General features: G+C 34.7%; 1 protein-coding gene across 1 annotated transcript in view; it reads right to left on the bottom strand.

Annotated features, from left to right (window-relative positions):
- Positions 1–4731: 4731 nt before the first annotated feature.
- The window catches only part of LOC142337852 (uncharacterized), a 125311-nt gene continuing 103591 nt past the window's right edge, over positions 4732–26451 (bottom strand). Inside the window, exons 40-45 of the mRNA XM_075387408.1 lie at positions 24475–24637; positions 18558–19042; positions 18330–18482; positions 8190–8376; positions 7496–7620; positions 4732–5063 (exon numbers count right to left, since the gene is read on the bottom strand). Coding sequence (XP_075243523.1) covers positions 4782–5063; positions 7496–7620; positions 8190–8376; positions 18330–18482; positions 18558–19042; positions 24475–24637 — 1395 coding nt within the window. The 3' untranslated portion in view covers positions 4732–4781. The remainder of the gene's footprint in view (positions 5064–7495; positions 7621–8189; positions 8377–18329; positions 18483–18557; positions 19043–24474; positions 24638–26451) is intronic.

Here is a 26451-nt window from a genome sequence, read left to right as displayed (position 1 = left end):
AGTTTTTCTATCAATAAGACTGGTCCACAAATATTAATCTATTCTTTCAATAATTGCGTTGATTAATTTGTCAGAGTTGAACCAGCGTTTTAAATATTTTTTGCACTTAAATATTGCAATATTAACGAGTAGAGATTAATTGTCAAAAAAAACTTTCCTCAGCTGACTTTTTGCTGACAAAGTTGCATTTAAAGGATGCTTACTTTATGCTCAGATTTTTCCTCAACTTATCAAATTTTCATCGTGTTAATCGTAGTCAAAATATTTATACACTTCTTTTTATAATTCTATTTGTCGTGTTTGTGTCCGTGGGCGTATTCTTGCGTGACTGAGTGTGTGTGTGTGTGTATGTATGTGTGTGTGTGTGTGTGTGTGTGTGTGTGTGTGCGCGTGTGTGTGTGTGTGTGTGTGTGTGTGCGTGTGTGTGTGTGTGTGTGTGTGCTTTCATGACTTCTCTGTGACCAGAACAAATACGCAGTTCGGCTCATATTTGTTCTCATTGAGCACAATTAAAAAGAATTGATTGCTTAATACAATCAATGATTGGTTTGATGAGCTCTCTACCAAATGATCGTCATTAAAACATTTTGATGCATTGCATATAGCTAGGTTTTCGTTTATATCAAAAGAGTTTTGAGAAATTGGCACAAAACTGAGCTCTCGATCGGAATAACTGGAAAAGATTCCACTCCGTTTCAACTATATATTCGCAACTATTTGAAACAGCACCTTCGATAGTCCTATTTTGCCAAATTGATAATTTGAGTCACCTTAACGCAATTTCTTTTGTTCTTTTTTAGCGTCATTTCTTAACCATTTTAAGTTTTTGTTATTAGTTGGACTTGCTTACGTGTACGAAATAGCCGCTGCAAAATAGTGGCTGCTGACATTCCCACGGATTTGAAACAAATTGATAGTTCTCTCTTTTTTTGAGAGCTGCTCACATTTATTTTTTAAAATATTGATGTCAATGAGAAATCAAAATACAGTCTATTTCTCACGCTAAAGCAAAATTTAAAGTGACAAGCATGTTTTCTAAAGTGAAGCATGAAATTGATGTTTTTTATATCAATAGATCTAAATAGATGTAAAAAGTTCTTTGATTTATTGAAAGACTTTTTTGGCCAGTTCGTCTGTTAGTTTGGCCGCAAATATCGGTTTTTCTTATCTTTCCTTCATTTTCTGATATTCAAATGCCTTTATGTTTTCAGAATAAAATAATAACATGAAAACATTGTTCGCTATTTTCTAAAAACAATTGATATGAAATTTTTAACGATTTGGATATATTGTAAATTGTTCTAATAAACTTGAAGACAATTATTTTTTTAACCTACGAAGTTTTGCTAAAAGTCAAGCTTTTGTCGACTGCATTGTCTTGTTCCACAATATTCTTGACCAAAATTGCTCTGTGTGTATGAGTTGCTTCGCCATTGCTTTTGTTAACTTTATCAGCATGATGTCATTTGTTTGACTAATGTAACAATATCGGATTTCGAAAAATGGAGATCTCAATAACTTTCCGTTTCATTGGTTCTTTGCTTACATACTGTCATAACCCAGTGAAACGAAACTTGATGCACCTTGCCAAGACATGCAAGATCTTGACAGTCTTGACAAAACATGGATTATCTTACCAAGATCTTGATAGGACAAAAATTCTTGGTACATCTTGATAAGATCTTGCCATGATCTTACCAAGCTGTATCAAGAAAATTTCTTGATGAAACTTGGCAAGATCATGGTAAAACATGGCAACAAAATTTCAATGAAAATTAGAGGCGTAAAACATATCCAAAGTGTTGTGATTGCTCTTTTCTGGACATTATATTTTCTAGTTGCTCTTTTCAAGACTTCTTCGCATTTAAGCAAATACTTTTGTCCTCGGACTCTCGAATCCTTTTCTGCTGGTCAAATATCAATGAACATACATTTCAAATACAGAAACAAGGGTTTCTTGATGACTTCAACCCATTTTATTATTGATTGCGGCACAAACTTTCAATGTGTAACTCCAAACTCGGTAAAGAGTATCCCATGTGTAGATAGAATGTAGGACGAGAAGAGTTTTTGGTTTAGCTTGCCTAAAAAAAAATTAGGTTTTCATGAGGAATTTCGCAATTAAATCAAATAACTAATTTTGAATTATAGTGTTTTTGAATGGGTCATAGAGTTGTGCAAATCGAACCAAACTTAGTGTAGAGTATCCCCTGTGTTTGCGGAGTGTTTGCCAAAACAATGAGAAATTTTGATATAGCTTGCCTAGGAAAAAATAAAGGTTTTGATACGGAATTTTGCGATTAATTCAAATAATTAATTTTGAAATATAGTATTTTTGAATGGGTCAAGGAGTTGTCCAAATCAAACCAAACTCGGTATGGAGTATCCACTGTGTAGGTTAAATGTAGCAGGAAAAAAGTGTTTGCTATAGCTTGCCTATAGAATAACAAATTCTAAATATAGTTTTTTTTATTGAGTCATCGAGTTGTTCAAATCAATCCAAACTTGGCGTGGAGTATCCCTTTTGTAGGTAGAGTTTAGGAGATAACGAATTTTTGATATAGTTTGTGTAGGAAAAAAGTTAGTGTTTCATACGGAAATTTGCTATTTTCGCGATTAGCGAAATTTAAAAATAGGTCTTTTTCATCTGGTCAAGGAATTGTTCAAATCAATCCAAACCTGATGTGGAGTATCCCCTGTGAAGGTAGAGTGTAGAAGAAAAAGAATTTTTGCTATAACTTGTGTAGGAAAAAAGTTAGTTTTTCATACGGAAGTTTGTGAATTTCGCGATTAGCGAATTTTAAAAATAGGTCTTTTTCCTCGGGTCAAGGAGTTGTTTAAATCAATCCAAACTTGGTATGGAGTACCCCATGTGTATCTAAAGTGTAACACAAAACGAAATTTTTGCTATAGCTTGCCTAGAAAAAAAATAGTTTTTCATACGCATTTCGTACGGAACTTTTTGAATTTCGCGAATAACAAATTCTAAATATAGTTTTTTTTATTGAGTCATCGAGTTGTTCAAACAAACCCAAACTTGACGTGGAGTATCCTTTTTGTAGGTAGAGTGTAGTAGATAACGAATTTTTGCTATAGTTTGTGTAGGAAAAAATTTAGTGTTTCATACGGAAATTTGCTAATTTCGCGATTAGCGAATTTTAAAAATAGGTCTTTTTCATCGTGTCAAGGAATTGTTCAAATCAATCCAAACTTGATGTGGAGTATCCCCTGTGTAGGTTGAGTGTAGCACGAAAGTAATTTTTGCTATAGCTCGTCTAGAAAAAAGTTAGTATTTCAACCTGTTTTCTATTTTATATTTAGTGATTTATTTTATCTGGTGTTCGTAGTTTTGTTTGTTTCGGAGAACTGTGTAAGTGCGGCTTTTTTACCGCACTGTACCAGTACTCCTATTGTTTAATTCAGTAACTCCGCCACTGCTGGTCCCCAGCCCGGAATGAAAAAGGAGGAGGGAAGAAACACACAGATCATACTGGAAAATCTCAATGTCGATTTTTTTTATCGACTAGAGAAAATTTTCCGACAGTTCTTGCATAACCTTATTATTTCTTGTTTTCAAATCCCTAAAACTTGACAAATCTTGCTAAGATCTTGAAGATTCTTTTCTGTTTATCTTATCAAGATCTTATTTCTTGAGTTTCTTGCAAAGATCTTGCATGTCCGTACATATCTTGACGTTTTCTTACCAAGAATCTTACCAAGATCTTATCAAGATTTGTCAAGTTTAATTATGATTCTTATCAAGATGTTTCAAGTTTCATTTCACTGGGAAGCTTTGTTGACAACCATATATTTTTGTTGCCTTTAAAATGTTTTCAGTCAAATCATTAGTGTTTTTCTGCTTTTAGTTGGTATTACAGGACATGTTATTTTTTTGTGTTGCTTTAAAAAGTTGTTTTTTCGTTCTGCTTTCAGGCAAATATTTACCTGGAAAAAAAAAGAAATCTACTTTTCTGGTGACCCATGCAACTCAAAAATGAGAGTTATATGGGTGACTTGAACTGTCACTGTTATGTATATGGGGATTCTTCATAAACTGTTTAATAACTTTCTTTTGAACATGCATGAAATACATCACAGAGTAAAAAGATTTATGCACAAACTTGCCATGAATAAACTTTTTTGTTGATTTGTATACAAATTACAACTATGAGATTTCTGAACTGCTTTCTTAAGACACGTAATGCATTCTCTTTGTGTTTATTTTTATTTTTCATCTAACGCTTTTGACTTTCGGCGTAGTTTTTGGTTTTTTGGTATTTTTCTATTCAATTAGTTTTTCAGTTTTTATCTGATGTTACAAACCTCAAAAAAATTATTTTCAAACCTGTTGGCTGCGTTCCATAAGTGAATGGTATGAAGTTGTTAAAAATTTTGATATACGGCTGCAGTTTTTTCAACTTTGACTAAATTTATTTTGAATTTTTTTTGAGTTTGTAACTATCGTATTTTTCGCTTTTTACGCATTAATCTCATTTTTTCAAAGCAAGCGTATCTTTCCTAAAAAAAGTACTTTGTACGATTCGTCAGCATGTTGTGATTGATTTTTGAAATTTTAGCATTCTTAGTCTTCTATCTTTGTTTTTTCACGCGAACGTAGTCTCATTTCCTTTGGTGACCATCATAGGCTGCTATTACGTAAAAGTATTGATTTTCAAGTCATTAGTTAGTTCGATTTCAGATTCTCAATTGTTGTTGGGCATACCAGAAGAATGGGATTACTATAATGCTAAAGAGTGGAAATTGTTTCAAATTACTGATCTTCATTTTAATTGGAATTTGGGCCAGCAATTGATGGAACATAAATGTAATTTGTAAGGGACTGTAAAATGTTTGTAAATGATCTTTTTAAATCTGAGAAATGTGAGATGACTAACAATCGGTTGAGCAGAACCCCACGGCACTGCTTCTTTAACACCATCATCTCGGAAGTTGATTTGTAAGCCGCTTACAGGTGAATCAGACACAAAAACGTTAAGTCCGAGATACGATGTTGCAGTGGAGTCGTACTCGAAGCTGAAGGTGAGTTGGACAAATATCTTCCCCTGCAAAAAGATAAAAATTAGTAACAACAGTTCTTTATCATTTTTCTTGTATTTGCCACTGGAGCCGCTCAAAAAATGCTTCATACGATTAAATGTCAACTAACTTGGGGACGACGAGACAAATTAGATCCGAAGACCGAATCCCTTCACTATTTTGCTCAACTTCTTGCTTAAACGTGACCTAAGTCCAAACTTTGATTGGGAAAATTAAAAAACTAGACCTCAAAATGACTAGGAATGAAATTTGAACACCAATTAAAGTACACCATTTCAACACCACAACTTTTGTTGTTTTTGTTTAAATTTTCCGCATTTTACGCTCTTTTTCAGCAATTTAAATGAAAAATATATCAAAATTGTGGGAGACTGTAGTTGGTTTTACCTCAAAAGATAGAAGAGCTTTGTTGAAATATTTGATCCAATTTTTGGCTCAAATTTTTCATAAATTTTTCAAAATTCAGCCTTTATTTCATCAAAATGGCAAAAAATCTTCTTTTACATCATAGTGGCTAGTTTTTCTTGCGCTTTTTTGAAGAGTTTTCTTGAATTAAAATTATGCCGGTCATTTTTTGCTATTTTAACACAATAATTATACAAAAAGATTATTTATTTTTGATATATTGAAAACTTTCGCATTTTTGCTTTGTTTTATTTTAATTAAGGAACGGTCAGATTTAATTGGCCTCCTAATGAGTTTTGTGGAGAACTTGTCTAGTTTTTTAAGTCAAAATCATATGGCCATTTTTACTTTTAAAAATAGTTGTTTCCAAAACAAACAATGGATTATTAACATTTCCAATTTTTTTTTCATTTTTAGTCAGCTTGTAGCTAAACATAAGCAAAAAAAAGTTCTATCCTTTTTCTAATGGATTTATATTCAATAGTTAATGCAGTTTCACGTTTTAGGTTGTTATTTTGGCGTTGATCCTACGAGATTTCATAAAATTTGTCGACTTTTGGACGTTTCCCATGTTTGAGGTTTTTTCTCGTCTTTTCACATAATCAACAGGTCATGTATGACAGTATTGCCGTTAAAAAAATAGGCACAATTGAGCATATCAATAATTGTAGTGAATAGATTATGGTTTTAACGGCTTTGACATCGTCTTCTAGCAGAATTCAAGGGATTTTTTTTTTGTTGTTAATAATCTTATTTTTTTTCTGGTCCTATGAAAGACTCGGAATAATCGCGGTTGCTATATTGCAGTATTCCTATGGTTTAATCAGAGATTTTGTTTAATGATTTTCGTCGATAGCTAAAACTTTTCTTGATTTAGAAATCAAATGTTTTGTTAAAAAAATTAGAGCGAGCTTTAACTATGCTTTTTGCCGTTTTTCCTCTGAAATTTATACCTAGTCTCATTAATGGCAGGCCACATATTACTTATTCGGCGCTGATGAAAGGCAAAATTAAAGATATCTAACGTTTTTACGGCATTGTTTATTGCTTTAACGGCTTCAAAACCTTTTCTTCTCAAAAGTTGAACTTTTTTTATTTAGTCCGTATTTGTCGTTTTTTAAAGGTGTATCACAAATTGTGAATAATGATAAATCTCAGCGAGTGTCTTTGGTCAATTAAATGACCCTATTTGAGAATTTCAGTGGATGAATAACGTTTTTATCTCTTTAAAAAAATTAAAATTTTTTCCCAAAACACAAATGCATTTTCTAATTTTTCATTTTTATTTGCTTACTTTTACCTTCACTCATTTTTCAGAGGTCGCATATCGCATTGATGGTATTTGAGGAGGGCCTAATTGTTTATGTCTCATCTTTATAATAATAAAGTATATCAAGGTTTTAACTGCTTCGACACCATTTTCTCGCAAAATTGATTCGATATATTTTAGTTTTTCGTCCTGTATTTGTCGTTTGTTTTTGTAAACGAAACATTCCGGATAATCACAGATCCTAATGTCTTCATATGGATCTATGGATGATGATTGATTTATTCGAGGATTCAGTTGATTTCTACAGGTTTTCTTGATTTAAAAATATTTGTTTTCAGAAATATAACCGCATTTTTTAACATTGCCGCTTCTGTTATTTTTTGTGTAGTTGTTACCGAGTCTCACCAAGGACTGGCCCCGTGGGTTTTTTAGTATATTACAACTGAATTGGTTTAGCTTAGGTTGTAGTTGACGTTATTTTGACTTTTATTGAGTATTTTTTGTTTGGTTTGGAGGCTATGTTTTTATTCATACACCAATTATTTTTACAGAGCCTCCTTTCAGAAGTAGTTTAGTACTCTTTAGTACGTTTACTAGATCTCCTGAGTTTCCTCTTGCTTAAAATTCAAAATGATTAAAGTTAACTATTTGACAGTAATTTTTAAGTCATTGGAACAATGAACAAAAAACAAGAATGTATTTTTTGTATCCAGAATACGTTTTTCGAAATCATAGATATTTTTATTGTGAGTTTCTACTTACCACGGGAAGCGTAATAAAGCCTGGACTATCACTGAAGGGAAAAAAATTTGGGACAGTCGAAAAAGCGTTCGTTTCTTCCACAGCCACAGTCTTATCGCACATGTTGACTTTGATGACGGTCGGTTCTGAAAGACAAAGCCGTGTTCTAGTCGAGATGTAAACAATTTGTGGAGATACAACATTTGTAAGTACATGGGTAAAATAAACTGTAGTGTTTAATATCATTGCTGCAAGTTTTGTTCCCTCGATCGGGGCACTATGTATTAAGATAAGGAATGACTAAATTGTCCCCTAGGTGGGACACTCTTGGCAACTTCAAATTGCAACTTCCGTTGTCGATGGCCACCCCCCCTTGAGGTTCTAGGCAGAATTTTATGCTACTTAGAGGTATGCAGGTCACCAAAGCTGAGTTCGAAATCTATGGTAAAACTAAAGTGCATATGAGCAAATGCAATGCAATTCAACAAAAAACAGAAATCAGTCAAGTGTAGGTACCAGAAAAAAGACGCTGGACGGAGGACTTCTTGGAGACCATTTTCGGATGTTCACAGTTTTAATTTTTATCACGTTAATTCAAAAACGCACAGATTAATCTTTCTAATTCTATAATGGTGCCCTGACAGTCCTATCTCAGTTTTCTGCATTCCTCACGTGGTCTGGCAGCAACCATTTACTGAAAACAAATTGCACTCACTCTCGCATGTGATGAAACTAGGCTCAATGTCTGTTTCGAGACATCCTTCAACTGTAATGTTGAGAGATTCAAGGCTAGTCTCAAATCGGTCAGAGCTGTCTGGGCCATTGTCAAAGGAGATTGTAACAATTGAAGGGTCATTTGGGTTCTTCGGGAACTCACTGATGCTGATACGAGTATTAGTGGCCTAAAAACAAATTCAATGAAGTTTCGAAACAGTCTTTTTACAGTTTTTCATCTTATATATAAGCGTCTAGTGACATAATGGCGACATTTTTTGTTTTAATTTTGTCCGTTGTCATTTTCAGCAGTGAAATAAACTTTCAAACATTTGAAAATCAATCCAGGGTTTGTGGAAGGCAAAAGAAAAATAATTTGGGGGATACAAATTTCTCGATTCTTTGCCTAATCGACCCTTTGAAAAAATTATTAAGACTTAAATCTTCATGTGTAATTATTACCTATCCTGCGTAGCTATTGCTACAGATGCTTTGATTTTGGCTGTTCGTATAGTGCTACTGGTTCTCGGGGCCCAGTGAGAAACAGTGCAAGCATCTAGTAATTTCTAAGGGGGCTGGGGTAAAATTTCGAGAAAATGAATGTATATTTCTATTTGGGCAACATGGTAACATGACAATTATTCACAACCTTGCTAAGGTTACAAACGCTTCACAGTGATTCTTTTAGTATACAGCGAATGTTTCAGGGCCTGTTCAGAAGCACGGTCACGGTCCAATAGCATATACAAGGCGAATAGATTTGGTCAAATTAAAGTAAAATATTCCTTTTCTTTTTTCAGGAACGAAAAAAAATGTTCGTGAGGTAGATGAATGACAAAAACATTGATTTGAAAACGAAGTGTCGGATTTTTCTAGGAAAAAAAGTTTTTTCATTCTGTGTCCCTTGGAATGATTTGCGATGGTTTACACCAATAACCAACAATGTAATCTATTTCACCTTTAGCCAAAAAAAACTTTTGCTGGTTTAATCTTCATTTGAGTCAATCCAGTCAGATTTTAAGCTTTAATAATGCAACACGAACCTCAAAATGCATAGAACAAGAGGTAATCGGTACACAGTTAGAAGCAGGGTAAACATCCAGGAACAAACAACAGAATTATATCACACAGTATTTGTTTCTCTGGTTTACCGTCTGTTGTTTTTGTTGATTTTGGTGAGTGCTTGGAAATGTTTCATTTAGAGGCGAGACAAATCCATTTCAGGAAAAATTGTTTGTTCATATTTTTGCACTTTCGTCACATCACAAATATTGCATAGACTCATCGCTTGAGCAAAAACTGCTACACTTATAGCCTATTTTAAAACACAAACGGTTTTTTTCCAGTTGTTTCTGTTATACTCAATTGCGATGGGTGGATCCAATTGAGTTGCGAATGCTTTATTACAAATCGAAGAGGGCAATTGCGCCGCAAGTGGCAAGCCAATTTCTTATATCTGATTTACTAAAATCTAGAATGGTCAATCGCGGTGCGATTGGCACTTGTCGAAATTACTGAGCTTAAATGAAAAGCGTTTTGCAAGATTTAAATTAAACTGAGTTCTAGCACTGCAAATGGGAGACTCAATTTAAAATGATTACAATTTAAGAAATAAGGTTTGTTCAACTCGGTCACGAACAAGGAAGTAACTTATAAGATATGTTAATAGTATGAACAAATGACTTTCCTGCATAGACAGTATGAACAGACATTAGATTACTAAAAATGGGAGGAAGTAAAGTTAACTGAAATAAGAGTAGCACTTGCCCTTCTAAATAATGAAATTGAACTAAATACGGACATGGATATGTGAAGGGTATCCATTGCCGTATGACATTTCCCCCTCTTTGAGAGAAAATAAAAAAATTACTAATTAAAATCAGAAAATTAATAAATATTCACCGGTTACTAAATTAAAATAATATTAAATAATAAATAAAATATAAGAGTTTATGAAGTTTGACGATGTTTATTCTGTATCAGAATTTTCCTCATTCTCTGCTTGGAGTACAGTCATCTCCCTTGGCAAATTTTTAGGGTCCTCTGTTTATTAATTTGAACTTCTTGCGGAAGCTTCTCCAATATCCTGATGCACATTCTCAGAATAACCTTCAGTATTCCTGACTTTTTCTACGATAGTTTGAGACGTCTTCTTTTTCAGAGTTCGCTTACTCTTTCGTACCGAAGAGGTGTCCGAATCCGAAGTATCGCTAATCGTGAGCTGTCTCTTGCATGACTTTTTCAGAAAAGGCGTGGGTGGTTTTGATGAAACCATTCGCGTCGCAGATGGTCCAGGTGCATCAGGGCTGGTCAGTTGTGGCGCGATTGGAGCAATTGGGCTTAATTGAAGAATTTGAGTTAAATCTGGCCGGTTAATAAAAGCTTCATCATGTTTAGGGTTTCTCTTCGGGATTCTCATTTTGAGGGATCTGAATATATTACTCGTGGAGGATATACACGATCTGCCTGAAGAGACTACACTGTCATCGTCAGCCTGCTTTCGGTTTCGCTTAATTTTCTTATCTCCCGTATTTTTTCTAATCAGGTCCCGCTTATGTTTATGAATCTTCTGTTCAATAGTTTTCTCGCTTATCTTTTTCGGTCGTCTTTCGATATACTGCGTTAGATCAGTGTCCCTTTCCGCACGCGTACCTAATTTTGCAATGTCATAATTTCTGACTCGCACCTCCTGTCTGTTCGGCTCTTTCATTACACTTGTCGTAGGGCTCACTTTACAAACTGTGCTCCCAGGTGCCAGTACTTCGAATGAACCATCAAGGTTTTTCTTTTGCCTTTGGTTCTCATGGAGCTTTCGAGCCAGTTTCACTTGGACACTGCGTTCTGAGCAGGGAATTGGTCGGAAAATTCCCTCCGATCTAATTAGGCGTTGTTCGCCGTCGTTCCTCTTCTCTTGCTCAGCTCTGGCTCGAGAACTCGCGGCAAAAATGACACGTTCAATTTCTGTATCCGAACAGAGGGCCTTGTCTTCCCACTGCTCCTCTGACAGATATGATCGACCCGGGATCGTAACTTCGTCTAAATAATATTTAATTCTGGCATTATATTTAAGATTTTTACTATTAGATTTAGTGGTGATAATCGATATAGGTGTGTTACATTTCCTACCAAAGTGTGCCTCAAATGGTGTGGTGTTTATTGTTTTTTGTTTTGATATTCTTAATCGTTGTATTATTGCTTTAAGTGAATTTTCAAAGTTAAATTTTTTATTTAATTGTGATTTCATGCAAGATAATTGTCATTTAATTGTTTGAATAATACGTTCTACTAATCCAATTGCTCTGTGATCGTTTGCTGGTGCATAAATAGGTGTAATGTTATTTTAGCTTGATCTAATCTAATAGCTCTAGGTACTCCGTGTTGATATATGTATTTATTTAGAAATTTGATTACATTTGGGCCTGAAGCGTTATTTAGTATTTCTGCTGTGGGGTATTTTGAATATCTATCTATACTTGTAATAAAATATTGTTCTATACATTTTTCGTTCAAAATTGGTCCGCCAAAGTCTATTTGTATTTCGTCATTTGGTTCAATACATTTTGGTAGAGCTGCCCATTTGCGGTGCGAAATCACTGATTTATAGTTCTTACCAATCTCCGTGCAGGCTTTGCACTCACTGGCTTTTGCCAGTATATCTCTGTGTATTTATGGCCACCAAATGTTTCGTGCGAGAGATAGCATGGCGAAACTCCCGGGATGTGTAAAATGGATATCCTCCAATACTGCATCATCTTTGATCGACTTTGGAATGCCTATCCGCTCATCCAAACACACACAGCCATGCTTTACACTCAAGTCTCGCCAATAGAAAAAGAGATAAGGACTTATCTCTTGCAGCCTGTCTGGGTCATTCCGAATGGCACAATCCCTCACCTCCTTGAGGATTGCATCTTTACCTGTCAAGATGGCTAGAAACTTCTTGCTAAAAACTTTGTTGAGAGTCTCGGTGAACAACATATCATCTGTCTCCTCAATCCTGCTGCCAGTAGGTGTTTCAGTGTTTGAGGTAGTGTTGGTTCCGGGCGTAGATGGGATGGTGTCCGAAAACGTCACCCTTGCTTTTGTTGGTGTTGATTTGGATCGTGGAGCTTTGGCCTTTGACATTTTGCTAATATAGTTGACTGAATTATTCGAGACGATGGATTTATTTTGTTTATTTACTGTGGAGTGATTTGTAGGTTGAATTTGGGCAAAAAGCGAGTGATTCTTGTGCAAGTGGTATTTATACTTTGAAATTTGTGCTTTCGCGCTAAATTTAGCGTTATTAGGTGGATTATTTGACTTAATACCATTAATGGGCTTTATTGAGGATAATTGTTCAGAGTGTTCACATTCTTTACTGTCTGACATTTGCGCATCTTTTGCAGCAAATTTGTTAATGGAATGTGAATTATTAACTTTACAATTATTTGGTGCAAATTGTAATTTTGTAACTTTAAGTGGCATTTGCGATGCAAATGGATGTTTAAAATGCTGATTAATTTTAGAATTAGTGAGTGTTAATTGCGTCGCAAATGGTGCTTTCGGTGGTAAAGCGAGTGATTGTGATGCAAATGCTTTATTGCGGACATGTGAGTTATTATTCAGTAATGTAGGTAATTGCGGCGCGAATGGCCGTTTTGACTTGTGTGAAGGCAAATGTGACTTTAATATGCTATTAAATTTTTTAATTGCGTTTTGTTTATTTGTAATCAGGTGTTTCATGGAATCACGGATTTTTGATATTGTTGCTACAAAAAAGCGTTCGTCACATGTAGATAACTTTTTAGCTCTCGCAAATGGATTCCTTGAGATATAGTGAACGAGACCCATTTTTGCACCTGGCATATGTTCAACTGTGAAATGGTACGGAAGTAGTCTGTCTATCCATCGTGATTGTCGGCTGTTATACGATTTGTTTGATCTATGCGCCTTGAGTATGGACAGTAGGGCTCTATGATCTGTCACTACTGTAAAATTTTTCTTGTACAAATAGTATTTAAAATAGTCAATTCACCAAACTATTCCCAAAAACTCCAATTCATTAACACTGTAGCGTTCCTTTGTGGAATTGAGAAATCGTGACGCAAATGCTATTGGCTTCCAACCGTCTGGTGTATTTTGCTCCAATGCTGCTCCCAATCCGGAACGTGAGGCATCACATTTGACTCGAACATCAAGTTTTGGGTTATAATGCCTATTTTCTTTACTGTTGGCAATTTTTTCTTTGATCAAATTAAAATGTTTTGTGTGTTCTGCTGTCCAGATAAACTTTGCTGATTTTTTTAAAAGTGGTCTAATTGGGTGACATAATTGTGCAAGATATGGTATGAATTTACTAATATAGTGTACTGACCCTGAGAATGATCTAAGGCGTTTTAGTGTTGTTGGTGGTGGTATTGTTGAAATTGCTGCAGTTTTACTTTCTAGGGGTGAAATTCCAGTTTGTGTAAACTTATAGCCTAGCCATTCAATTTCGGTTTTTGCGAAATGACATTTCTGGAGATTATTTCTTAGATTATCTTCATCTAGCTTTTTTAAACATTTGAAAACATATACCAAATGGTCTGCCTCAGTGCAGGTACTGACGATTATGATATCGTCCAAAAAACAATACGTGTTTTGTAGACCTATAAGTGTATAGTCCATAGCTTTCTGGAATTCTGCCGGCATATCTGTAAGACCATAAAAAGCAGTTTTGAATCTATATGTACCAGTAGATTCTCCACAGATGATGTTAAAATTACAGTGTTTTGCTGTGCCGTGGTGTAATTTTAATAGGCTATATGCATACTTTAAGTCTAATGTGGTGAAATGTGCTTGTTGACCGTTTTGTGTGTTGGTAAGGTGTTGTGATATTGTATCAATTAGCATATCAATATTGGGCATTTGATATTTATTTTTATGTATTGCTTTATTTAGTACTTTAGAATCTAATGCGAGTTTTATTGATTGACCTTTCTTTACTGTGATTACGAAAGGAGAGATGAAATGTTCGTCAGAGCAACTAGATAGTTTTTCGATTTGACCTTCAGTTTGTAATCTCTCTAATTCCGCCAACACTCTATGTTGTAGATTTATCGGAACACGTCGACCTTTTTGATGTTTTGCTGTAAACTTTTGATGAAACTTTGGTTTCGCTAAATGTGTTTTCTACAAACCAATTCTTGATACTAAATGAGGAAATTGCGTCGCGATTGTCTCTTTAATTTTACATGTAGAAGTATTAATGTTATTAACACATTTACCATTTTCTGGTTGTTGTTGTACCACCGCAAGTCCCAGGGTTGTGAAAAGATCCCTCCCGATTATGTTTATTTGCCCATCTTCTACCACAGTCAACCTTGCTGCTCTATCTTTCCACTGATTGTAGGTTACTGTGGTTTCCAAATCCCCAAGAACTTTTATGGGTTCGTTTGAAAAAGTTTTCAAGTTCCCTCTTTCTTTCGTGTCCGTCCACTTAGCAGATTTTGTGGTTCTGATGATTTGGTCTGCCAAAGTTTCCGTTATGATGCTAACTGCACTTCCAGAGTCGATCATTGCGAGGGCCCTAATTTCTCCCAGTTGTACTTCTACATTTAGTGGTTCCAGTTGATATACCGAGTCAGACGAAATCACCGCCACATAATCATCCGAATCGCTGTCGTAGTTTGAGTCATACACCTGTTCAAACAGTTGTTGGTAGCTTGTTATGTAATTGACGGATTCTTCATCATCACTCTTTTCGGGAGACTGGTCAATCTGATTGACGTTCGTCTGTTGGGCTTTCTGTGTTTGTCCCTGTGACTTTTTCGCTTTGCGGCATTTTCTTGCGAAATGGCCAATAATGCCACAATTATTGCATTTCTTACCATTCGCGGGGCAAATCTGCTTATGGTTATGACTCCAACGAAGGCCACAGTTCATACAAGTGCTTGTGTATTGGTAATTCTTGGGCACAGTTGCGTATCGCGTGAAATCTCGCTTGGTTTGTTGAGCGTTCGCGTTGCGATTGCGTATTTGGTTACTATTGATTGATTTCACAGAGTTTGTGCCCGACATCAAATTCTTGTTTATCTTTTGTTGATTCTGCGCTCCCATCTCCATTTGTATAGCTATCTCCAATGCTTTGGATGGCTGGACTGTTTCTTTCAACAGTTCTTTTCGAGTCTCGTGATCAATCACATTCAATATGAATGTATCGCGAATCAAGGTAGTTTCTTCACTACCTAGGTTACAATTTTTCGCTAGTTCTATGAGACGACCATAGAAACTTTCCACAGATTCTCCTTTTTGCTGCTTACAGGAATAGAAAACAAAACGATCGTAAGTTATGTTACGAACTTTCGTGAAAGAATCCTCCCCTGCCTGCCACAATTCTTTGAAAGGTTGTTTCTCTATTTGGAAGTGGGGGTGTTTACTCTTGAAAATTCGTCGTCCCTCCGTTCCAATACTCAAATACAACAAAGATATCGTTTTTTGCTCGCAAATTCCCCACGGTTTATCTCCACACAAAATCCCAATCTCCTCAACCTTTTTACAGCGATTTTGCCAGTTTACCTTCAATAGTTGATTGCGGACTTTCCGATCTCTTTCCGTCGCTTGTGTATGGTTTTTTACTGGTTCTTCATAGATTGATTCAAGCGGATAAGTTACTGTTGATGGAGGATCGTTTAACAGATTATATAATGGGATTCCATCTTTAGCTAGTAGAGCCAGTTTCCACTGTTGTGTCCATTTGTCCCACGACAGAGGAGGTGTTGCTGTCGGCTTTTCCCAAAATGCCTCTATGTGAAGTGGTGGCTTCTTAGAGTCCGCTGCTGTCTGCGCCATGTTAAACTCAATTGCGATGGGTGGATCCAATTGAATTGCGAATGCTTTATTACAAATCGAAGTGGGCAATTGCGCCGCAAGTGGCAAGCCAATTTCTCATATCTGATTTACTAATATCTAGAATGGTCAATCGCGGTAAGATTGGCACTTGTCGAAATTACTGAGCTTAATTGAAAAGCGTTTTGCAAGATTTAAATTAAACTGAGTTCTAGCACTGCAAATGGGAGACTGAAATTAAAATGATTACAATTTAAGAAATAAGGTTTGTTCAACTCGGTCACGAACAAGGAAGTAACTTATAAGATATGTTAATAGTATGAACAAATGAATTTCCTGCATAGACAGTATGAACAGACATTAGATTACTAAAAATGGGAGGAAGTAAAGTTAACTGAAATAAGAGAAGCACTTTCCCTTCAAATGGAACTAAATAATGAAATTGAACTAAATACGGACATGGATATGTGAAGGGTATCCATTGCCGTATGACAGTTTCTACAGCATTAAAGTTAGTTTTTCTGGGAGAACCAGCACAAGTCCCAAGTATGGTAAACTTTTCGTTTGAACCAAAATTGCCATATCTAATGGCTTGCTATTGGTACAAGAACCTTATAGTGTCTTGTGGTTTGTTACTACAGTCATTCACGGCCCCTAGAGAAGCAGTAACAGCCTCCAGTATAATATGCAACAAATGGTGGAAATCGGTATATATCCTCGTCCTATGTTTTTGCATCAAAATCTTTGAATTATTGTGAACTTTTGGAGGTATTGTGGGCTAATAAGAATTTTCGAGCAAAACTTGTGTTTTTGTTTTCACTCATTCCGCAGAGTTTAGACTTTTGCAGCTATATACTTCACTTAAACAAAAATTGGCACCTTTAATGATGTACTATGACCTCAAAAAATTTTAGTGAGTTTTTTTTATTGAGGTGGAACTTTATTCAGAGAGCCTTGAGAAGCACTGTTAGCGTCCCATAACATGTAAATAAGGGAATTGAAGGTACATATTGACATGAAAAAATAAAGTAAATAAATAATAAATAATAAATACTGAAGTTGCAACTTTGTTAGCTTGATATACCACAAGCCGGGTTATTACATTTGTATAGCAAGACATTTCCTTAAAACACCTCAAGACGCAGCATTGGCGTCCAGTAATATAGGAGGGGTGAGCAAGTTTGGCCAGAATGGAATTACGTTTTCTTCCTGTTTGTTTGGACAGGAAATTCATTTTTTCATAAAAGATTCTTGATCTTGCTGCTTGATTAGAAATATTGCAATGAAAAACAAGATATTATAAGATAAACTGTACAGGAAGAATTTTTGACAAGAATAACAAATGAACTATTAGGAAGCAAAGAAGGCTGATTGCAGGCTTGTCTTACGAATAAAGTTGCAGAACAACGGAACATTCAAACAAAGAATCGAAGAATCAAGAGATTTTAAACAATTTGATTAAAGATTACCATTGAAGAGGAAAGAGTTTGTTTTTCATACAACAAATTGGCACACAAGAGCATTTTTACAGCAACTGCTTTTTCTACACCTACACCAAAACCAAGTTGTTACCATTGATCCACCTTTAAATCAAACATCTTAATTTTAAACAGTGTGGAAGAAGGCCTGAAAAAATGTTCTGTAAACAATGTGACAGACTGCAATCAATCATAAATTTAGACCAGTGTTATTATGTGCAGAGTGGTGATCATTAACATGCCCTCAAATTGCCTTGATTGTTTTTAGTGGGTCCTATTATAACGGTCACGCTACCCAAACAGCCCATTATAAGGTGCATGTAACAATAGCAAAGGGGAAATCGTGGGAAAACGACTCCAGGTGTGAACCAGCGAAGTGTGACACAGTACAATTTTTCAATCGGGCGAATAGCAAAATATTAGAATGATTTTCTTAAATTGATCTCTTCTCTCCTCTCATAACCACAATTTTTACTTCGAAATCACTTCGAAAATTGAAATTAAGGCAGAAAACAATAGGGGACGCACATAATAGATCTCTTTTCTTTTATTTTTCCCAGGTATGTGTCACTAGATTCTTCGATTCTTCGATACTACTGTTTGTACAACTTAAAAACAGCAATAAGTTAGTTTCAGGTCATTAAGACAAATAAAATTAAGCAAATTCAAATGTTCACAAAATAACAAAAATAACGAAATAACGATTTTATATCTCTGCCGATTAGCTGAGAGGCCATATTTTGAGTGACCTAAATTTAGTTCTAGTGCTGAAATCTGCCGAATAAAGCAAATCAAAATTAGGATCAAATTGGAGATTAGACTCAACTAATACAAAAAAAAACAAAGCAACCTACCTGAGTTTCTGGGACAACTTTGAACACGCCACTGCCTGGTGATGTAGGCTCAATGTTGTAATCAACTCCAGCTAAGGTTGTTTTGAGAGTAAGAAACAAATCGGAGTCTTCTGTAGAGATGATGAGGTTCAATTGGTTGATGGTGATAGGCTCCTAAGAACAAATTCTGTTCAAATGAGAACCCAACAGTAGAAAATAAATTCCATGAAAAAAATAAAAAAAACTGACCCCCAGTGGATAATATTGCTCCCGGATGTAATTTGACATTGTCTCATCGCACACTTTGACTGATGTTGTTTGAGATTCTCCGGCTCCTGATGTTGGTTGAGATTCTCCGGCTCCTGATGTTGGCTGAGATTCTCCGGCTCCTGATGTTGGTTGAGATTCTCCGGCTCCTGATGTTGGTTGAGATTCTCCGGCTCCTGATGTTGGTTGAGATTCTCCGGCTCCTGATGTTGGTTGAGATTCTCCGGCTCCTGATGTTGGTTGAGATTCTCCGGCTCCTGATGTTGGTTGAGATTCTCCGGCTCCTGATGTTGGTTGAGATTCTCCGGCTCCTGATGTTGGTTGAGATTCTCCGGCTCCCTGGGTTTCTTGAGACCTGCCAGGAGCTTGCGTTGTTCTGAGCACAGGGGGTGGAATTGTATTCATTTCCTGTTCTCCACATGGTGAAATAGAAGATGAAGGTGCTGACGAAATTGAGGTAGTAATTTCTAAAATAATGATGTGAGATAAGAAGAGCACAATGAGATGAAAAGAAATTACGTGAAGTATAAATATTACCCAAAATGTTCTCTTTTTCAGAACCCACGTGATAATTAAAATGTTTATTTGCGTGTTATGTCTGCAAGACAACTTTGGGCAACGTCGTCAGGAACAGATGAATTAAAAACACAAACTAAAAATGTTTTGTTTTACATAATATAAAAAAAACGCAGACAAAGAGGCTCAGTAATGAGCGTTCGCAAATAAGTTTCCGACCCCCCCCCCCTCTTGATTTATTTGTCTACCCAATGAGGAAGAGATAGAACATTTCCAAAAAACCATAAATTGTTCAGCAAACCACTAAATTAATAAATAAAAGCAGCATCAGATGTCCGATTAGACCTGCCATTAACGAGAATACAAGACAAGACAAACAAAAAATTCAATTAACAACAAAATTTAATTACACCCGAAAGTCGATGTCCATCTTTAAAAACAAACATTAATTACACCCAAAAATCGAGAAAACAAAATAACAAAATCAAAATGTAATCAAATAAAACCTTAACAATACCAAAATTAAACTGTTTCGCTCAATTCCGCATTTCAACACATTCAACTCAAAAGGACCGCCCAAATAGAGTGCTATTATGGCAAGGAAACAAAAAACACAACCTCAAAGAGAAGCCGATATCCAGAAATAGTAATTTTTTAAATGAAAGTGCACAAAATCAAAGCCAAGTGGAAAACAAAACACGTATAGGGATGAAATTTCAGCTCCCCAGAAAAAACATGCAAACTGTATTTACCGATACTAGCCGAAGACTGACTGAAGTAAGAAGCAGAGTTCAAAAATTCATTGATGTTTTAGAAAAACAAATACATACGAATTCATAAGAGCTATCATATATCAAATGGAAACATGGTTTAATTTCACTTGAACCAATGAAAGAAGTCAATTGGATTTAATTGATTAGTGGGACTTAATCAGAAGCCTGCAAAAATCAAATAAAGTTCGAGAATTCAATTTAGGTTTACAAAAAATGTGCAGGGCAATGAAATCAGTAAGCTCATCCTAAAAACCTAATATATAATATCTTCATTTGGGCTCATTTTCATGAAACTGGGTAAATAACAAAAAGGTACGAAAACTATGAGAATACGTTGAAACAAAGATGCCGCCCTAATGTAACCCGAGCAATTTTTTTTATCGTAAGAATTCTTTAAGGGAACAAAACAAGCCCTGATATAGCTGCTCTTGCAAGTCAAACACCCATTTGTCCCAAGTAATTAGAAATTACATAACTTGGCAAATTAAATACTTCAAATTATCAAAACAGATGAATATTTTAGATAGAATTCAGTTGAATTAGCGAAAAACGGGCAAATGTTTAATTCAGGAACTCTTTTATAGGATTAAACCAAGAAACTCTGACATTAAACCTTTGAAAAAGCAAAATCAGTAAAATCAGTAAAATATCTATGGTCTTGCATACGGATGACAAAAGAACCAAGAGCTCAAAAAAGTTTCGAGTGAGTGTTAAATGATGCAGCAGAGAAAATGAGTACAGAGAAAACATGAAGGAACCATATTAAAACCATGTTGAAAATTATGTACATTTTGGAACCATGTAAGAAACATATATGGTAGCAAGATGCCATGAGAAGTTTATAGCGCCTAAAGCGAAGATTGCTATATAAACGATGTATGGGTGTTGAAAGAACGTCAGAAAATATATATCAGATTTTGAATACCAAATATAACTCATAAGTGATGTTCTTCTTAATCATTGCGAGATCACATTAAAAAAATTGAAGAGCCGCAGTCTCAAGAAGATAGTAACAGAAACAGACCAAAGAAAAATTTCCTTTTTTTAAATTCTGATGTTTTATTTTGATTACGAATCCGTATAAGTTATTGCTGCTTCTATCAGCTGCTCTCCAATAAATTTCATTTTGAGTGATACGCACTCAGTTGACCTTATCACTTTAAATTAAAGCAAACAAAAATCAGTTTCAGAGTCCAGAAATCATTTTTGAGAGCAAGGTAAGTCAGGCATGGCCAAAAAATTAATCACACAAATGAATAAAAAAGTCGCTCCAATAAGAGTGAAAAAATGACGACGCCATGCAATCAATTCAGTTGAAATTGCATGAAAAAACGAACAAAAAGCAGATTTGAAGTGACTGTGACGTCAAAAACTCGTAACAAGAATGTTGACGACGAAAGAAAAAAACATAGCAGGACAAGTCCCGACGTAAAATTCAAAGAAATTTCATTGACTAAACAAAAACTAGAACTAGAACGGACTATGAGTAAATTAGGAAAACCCTTCCCAAAATAATTAGATCAAAAAATTTAAAAACGGAAAATCAATGTCAAAAGCATTGCCGCTTATGAGTAAAAAATCACTAGCGAGAAAGCGAATTTTTGTTCAAACACCTTTTTCACAAACTACTTTCTAATTAGAGTGAAAAAAATTCACGCCACAAAACTACTCACTTTTTCGCTCCATTTCCTGTTTCTGCGTGACCAAAATCACTACTCCAATTTGACTTCAAAATCAAGAACATAGCCGGAAGAATTCCGGAAACGACTCGAAGTGAAAATCCAATTACACGCCATCCAACTACTCGTCAAACAAAACGAGCCTTCACTAATTTGTGATTATCTTGAAACAAAGTCATGAAACAAAAAAGTAAAAACAATAAAATCAAATCTGTTAAAATATGATAAAAAATCTGATCAAATTTTGTTATAAATTGAGATCCCGAAAAAACTATCTGCCAAAACAACTTCATCAAAACAACTAGTACTTACAAAAACCACTTATGTGAATTTTGAAAAAATACTTTAGGCAAAAATTATGAAAAAAAGCCATTAAAAACAACTTTTAGTTACTAAATTTTTTAATATTTCAAAAACATATAAATCCAAAGACAAATTCCCTTCAATCAATAGGGTATCCAGATGTTCTCAAAACAATAAGCAAGTCATAATAGGAAAAGAAAGTTAGCTAAAAACAGAAAAAAAAAACGAAAAACTGCAAAAAATTAAGAAAACTAGTTCCGATTTTCGCCATTTTTTGTCATTTTTCTCAACAAAAAAAGATTCCTACCCACAATATTGTAACCAATTGTTATCATAAAATTTATCAAGTAGAAGGGTTTTCTTCAATACCCATTGGAGCCAGTAAAACAAAATAATCGTCAAAAAAACGCAAAAATTAGCCCGAAAATCAGCAAAAGACATTAAAAAACTCCGAAATATCATAAAACTCATATTAATTGCCAGAAACCTTCAAGCCACTACCAAAACCAGCCTAAAATTAAAACAAAACCATAACCAAACCTCTTAACCAAAATTAATGAAAAAAACTGCTTTAAAATGCCGCATTTGAAAAAAAAATTTCGCTCGCTTAGAGAAAATTTTTTCACACATGAATTTCTCGCTCTCTCAAAATTAGCGGTATGAACAAAATTCACCCTCTTTACTCTCCGCTCTTAACTTTTGTTCAGCTCCAAAATCACTCCAAAGTTTTTCACGAGTTTCATTTCCCACATCAAAAATCACTCCAATAAAATTGATTAAAAAAAAACATAGCCGGAAGAATTCCGGAAACGACTCGAAGTAGAAGTCAGACTATTCTCACTAATCAAATGCATCACCAGCATATTGCCAATTGACAGACAGTGTAACCAATTCACGAAGAAAAGTCTGGAGAACTGGAAACTTGACAAAGGACAAAATCAAAAAAAAATAATCTCTAAAAACCCAAACAAAATTTTCTACAAAAAGATAACATGCAGCTTCCCATCCATAACTCACAGAAATCAATTATTTATATATTTGTCTAGATCAATCGCCCACCTAGTACTTGCAGAAACGTTAAACAACAAATTAAAGAAAAAGACTAAGAAAAACTCTTTAACGAATTAGAGTTTTGTATAATTTGTTTAAATGAAAACTGCTATCAAAATCTACAAAAAAGCTCCTTATTGAGAAAAAAATACCAACAAAAGACATTAAATTGGTAGAAATAGGCAAAAAATATAGAAAAAAAGACAAAAAGTGGCCAAAATTTGCTCTGATTTACTCGATTTTCTTTAACAAAAACAACTCGAAACTAATATCAATCAAATGAGAGACATCCAAAAAACTACAACAACAGACTTTCACTAGAGAACTCCCCAAATACTATCAAAGGTTGAGGAAGAATAGAAACGACATTTAAAACCAAATTGAACAAAAACGAGAATAAGGTGTTTTTTAAATTTTACAAGAAAAATAAAGCGAAATAAAGTTACTTTGAGCCAAATAGAGCAATGAAATGCTCGAGATATAATGGGCAAGTCATAACAAGCTAACAAAATTGTCTACGAATGAAAAAACGAAAAAAGCTAAAAATTGAAATAAGTGGTTACTAAAATCTCAATTTTTCTGTCATTTTTCTTCAGAAAAAAATGTTTTATACCAACAAAAATTTAATTAATTCGTATCCCTCATATTCCTTGAGTAACGAGTTTTTATGCAAATTGCACTTAAAGCAGTAAAACAAAACAAAAGGCCAAAATACATTAAATTTTGTCGAAAAACCAGCAAAACTGATCAAAAACCTCCAAATTTGCATAAAACTCAAATTAACTACTTGAAACCTTCAATTCCTATCAGAACGAACCCAAATCCAATACAGTATCATAATCAAACCTCATAAACAAGAAAAATTGCAAAAAAACTGCTTTTAAATGCCGCACGTGAACAAAAAATTTCGCTCGCTCAGAAAAAATTTTTTCACACAACAATTTCTCGCTCTCTCAAAAACAGTGGTATGAACAAAAAACCACTCTCTTTTCGCTCCGCTCTTCACTTTTGTTCAGCAACCAAATCACTCCAAATTTTTTCACGCGTTTCATTTCCCGCTTCAAAATTCACTCCAATAAAATTGATTGAAAAAAAGGACTTCTCCAATACTCCTCTTCGAATCGTAAAAAGGACTTCTCCAATACTCCTCTTCGAGTCGTAAAAATATGTGAATAGATCTTAAAAAAACAGCGCCCCAATACAATTCAATTTCTTTGGATTGTAAAAAACCAAGAGAAGGCCAATAATAGCCTCGTCCATCGCTGCGCGGCTATCAATTAGACACTTCATCAAAATCATCGGCAGTTGCGGCGCACAAAAACGTGATGTGTTGTGAATCCATCAGGTCAAAGAAAACATTGCGTTTTTCTGTGAGGGTTCAATCTCTTGCCGATTCTAGATTATTTCGAGATCATAATGATAGAGAGTATTGTAATATTCATGCGTAATGTGGCAAGATAACCATTTTTCCCGCAGGAACCTGACTACGTAACGTCTTTTGTGAGAACCGTTGTAGTGGAGAACTCAACTAGTGACATTTTGTGACTCGAAGAATTAAATGATTGAGTGAAAGCTTACCTGATCCGCAGATGTGTGCTGTGAAAGAGTCTCCATCGCCACAATCTTCCTTACTCACAGCTAAGAACACTTGGTCACTCGGAATTGCCAGGTTCTCCAGAATTATGTAGTCAATCTCGACTGTAGAAATCACTGGGGGAGTCGAAGTGAACAATGCTGACGGCTGAAATGATGCAACAAAATGACACAATTCTCGTCAACTCACAATTCAACACTCTTATTGATAGTTCTTTTGGATCTATTTTATAGACCCACTCCCAGATGCTGTTTATGAACTGGAGTTAGAATTTATGTGTTGCTATAGGAAGTTAAAATTGTCGTAACAGACATAACATGCGCTTGAGGAAGCAAAACTATCATGCCCTCTAAGTTAGGAGAGGTGAGCGGGAACAGAATTTATGTAATTTTTGGGAGCTCACTTTTGTTTAATAAACTTTTGTTCATTAAAGAACTTAAAATAATTGTATTGAATAGTTCGTACTACATCAAATCAGTGTTTAGTTGAGACTTGGGAAATTCCCGTCAGCGTAAAATTTTTTGTTTAGTCAAAATTGATCGACATTTTGAAAACAGCTGAAAAACAGAGGACATTGAGGACCTATTGATTACCTAATAAATGGGCTGTGTTTCTGATCCTGTGGTAGCTGGGTTAATACAAAAATGCTTCTAACCTTTAATGCTAATAAAAATTTAAGCAATTTTCACACAAACAAACTAAGTATATATTATTTACACCTTTTGAATGCACATTTTCGTACTGAACCGAAATAACACCAAACCGCTTTGTTGCCTCGTCGTGTGGTGCCTCAAAAATTAGAAAATTAATAATTCCTTCATATTCAGTTTCATAGGGTCGGAAAAACAAGAAAACACGACTCGGTAAAAACCGTCTGGCAAATCAGCAGTGCCTAATATTTCCTCGACAATTTTGTCACTTCTTCAGTGAAATGAGTTTTTTCTTTAAGATCCTTATGTTTTGAAGAAGTAAACAATGCATATAAGACATCGTTTTTCTTGAGAGATCGTTGCTGTTTGTAGTAGTGGGTATTCCCCCTATATTTTTGTGTATCTCCTTTTTTCTACGATGTCCAATACTTTATATTTAAATGCAAATTATAATGTGGAGAGCATCGACGTAAACAAAAAGTGGATATCGGTGAATTTGGAGCCAGAAAACCCACCACTCAGTTTTCAATCAATTGTCGCAGAAGAAATATCTGAAACTGATGAGAAGAAGAGTGGTTGAACTGAACTCGGGCAATAAGGATGTCGCACAGCCAGAGAGTGATGTTTTTTAATAACCTTAGTATCCTCAGGCATCAGAAACGGATGTCGCTAGTCTTCTGGCTTTTTAAAAAACGAACAAGGAAAACGATACAAGGAAGTCTCTTTTTTCTCATAAAAACTTCTTGGAGAAGAAAAATAAAAAAAACCGTTTTATCTATATTAAAAAAGAATAATATCTTCTTGCTTAATTAGCACAATTTGCCAAATACGAAGTGCTTTAAATAAAAAGGAGAACAATAATTTTCTGCTTCGCGCCTTACTTTTAGTAGGTTAATCTATCATATATATATATATATATATATATATATATATATATATATAATATACAAAATTTGAAGTATTCTCTTTAAAAAGTACACAGTTATGTTATTGCTTTTGGTCGGCTAGTTTAATTATTGCAGGTTAGCTCATTTCATGTCGGGACAACAATTTGAGCTCCATCGTTGTCTTTTTTTTTGGTTTGTGATTTTTATTGGAACTCATACGTTTGACTAACAGGGCATCCTCCATAGGCCATCGTTGCCATTACTAGTTAGCAAAAATAATAGTATTATTATTATTGATAATAATAATAATAATAATAATAATAATAATAATAATAATAATAATAATAATAATAATAATAATAATAATGATAATAATAATAATAATAATAATAATAATAATAATAATAATAATAGTAATAATAAT

Source organism: Convolutriloba macropyga, chromosome 4 (assembly GCF_964194025.1).
Source record: "Convolutriloba macropyga chromosome 4, txConMacr16.3, whole genome shotgun sequence".
Lineage (NCBI taxonomy): Eukaryota > Metazoa > Xenacoelomorpha > Acoela > Convolutidae > Convolutriloba > Convolutriloba macropyga.
This window is presented reverse-complemented; position numbering and strand designations above follow the sequence as displayed.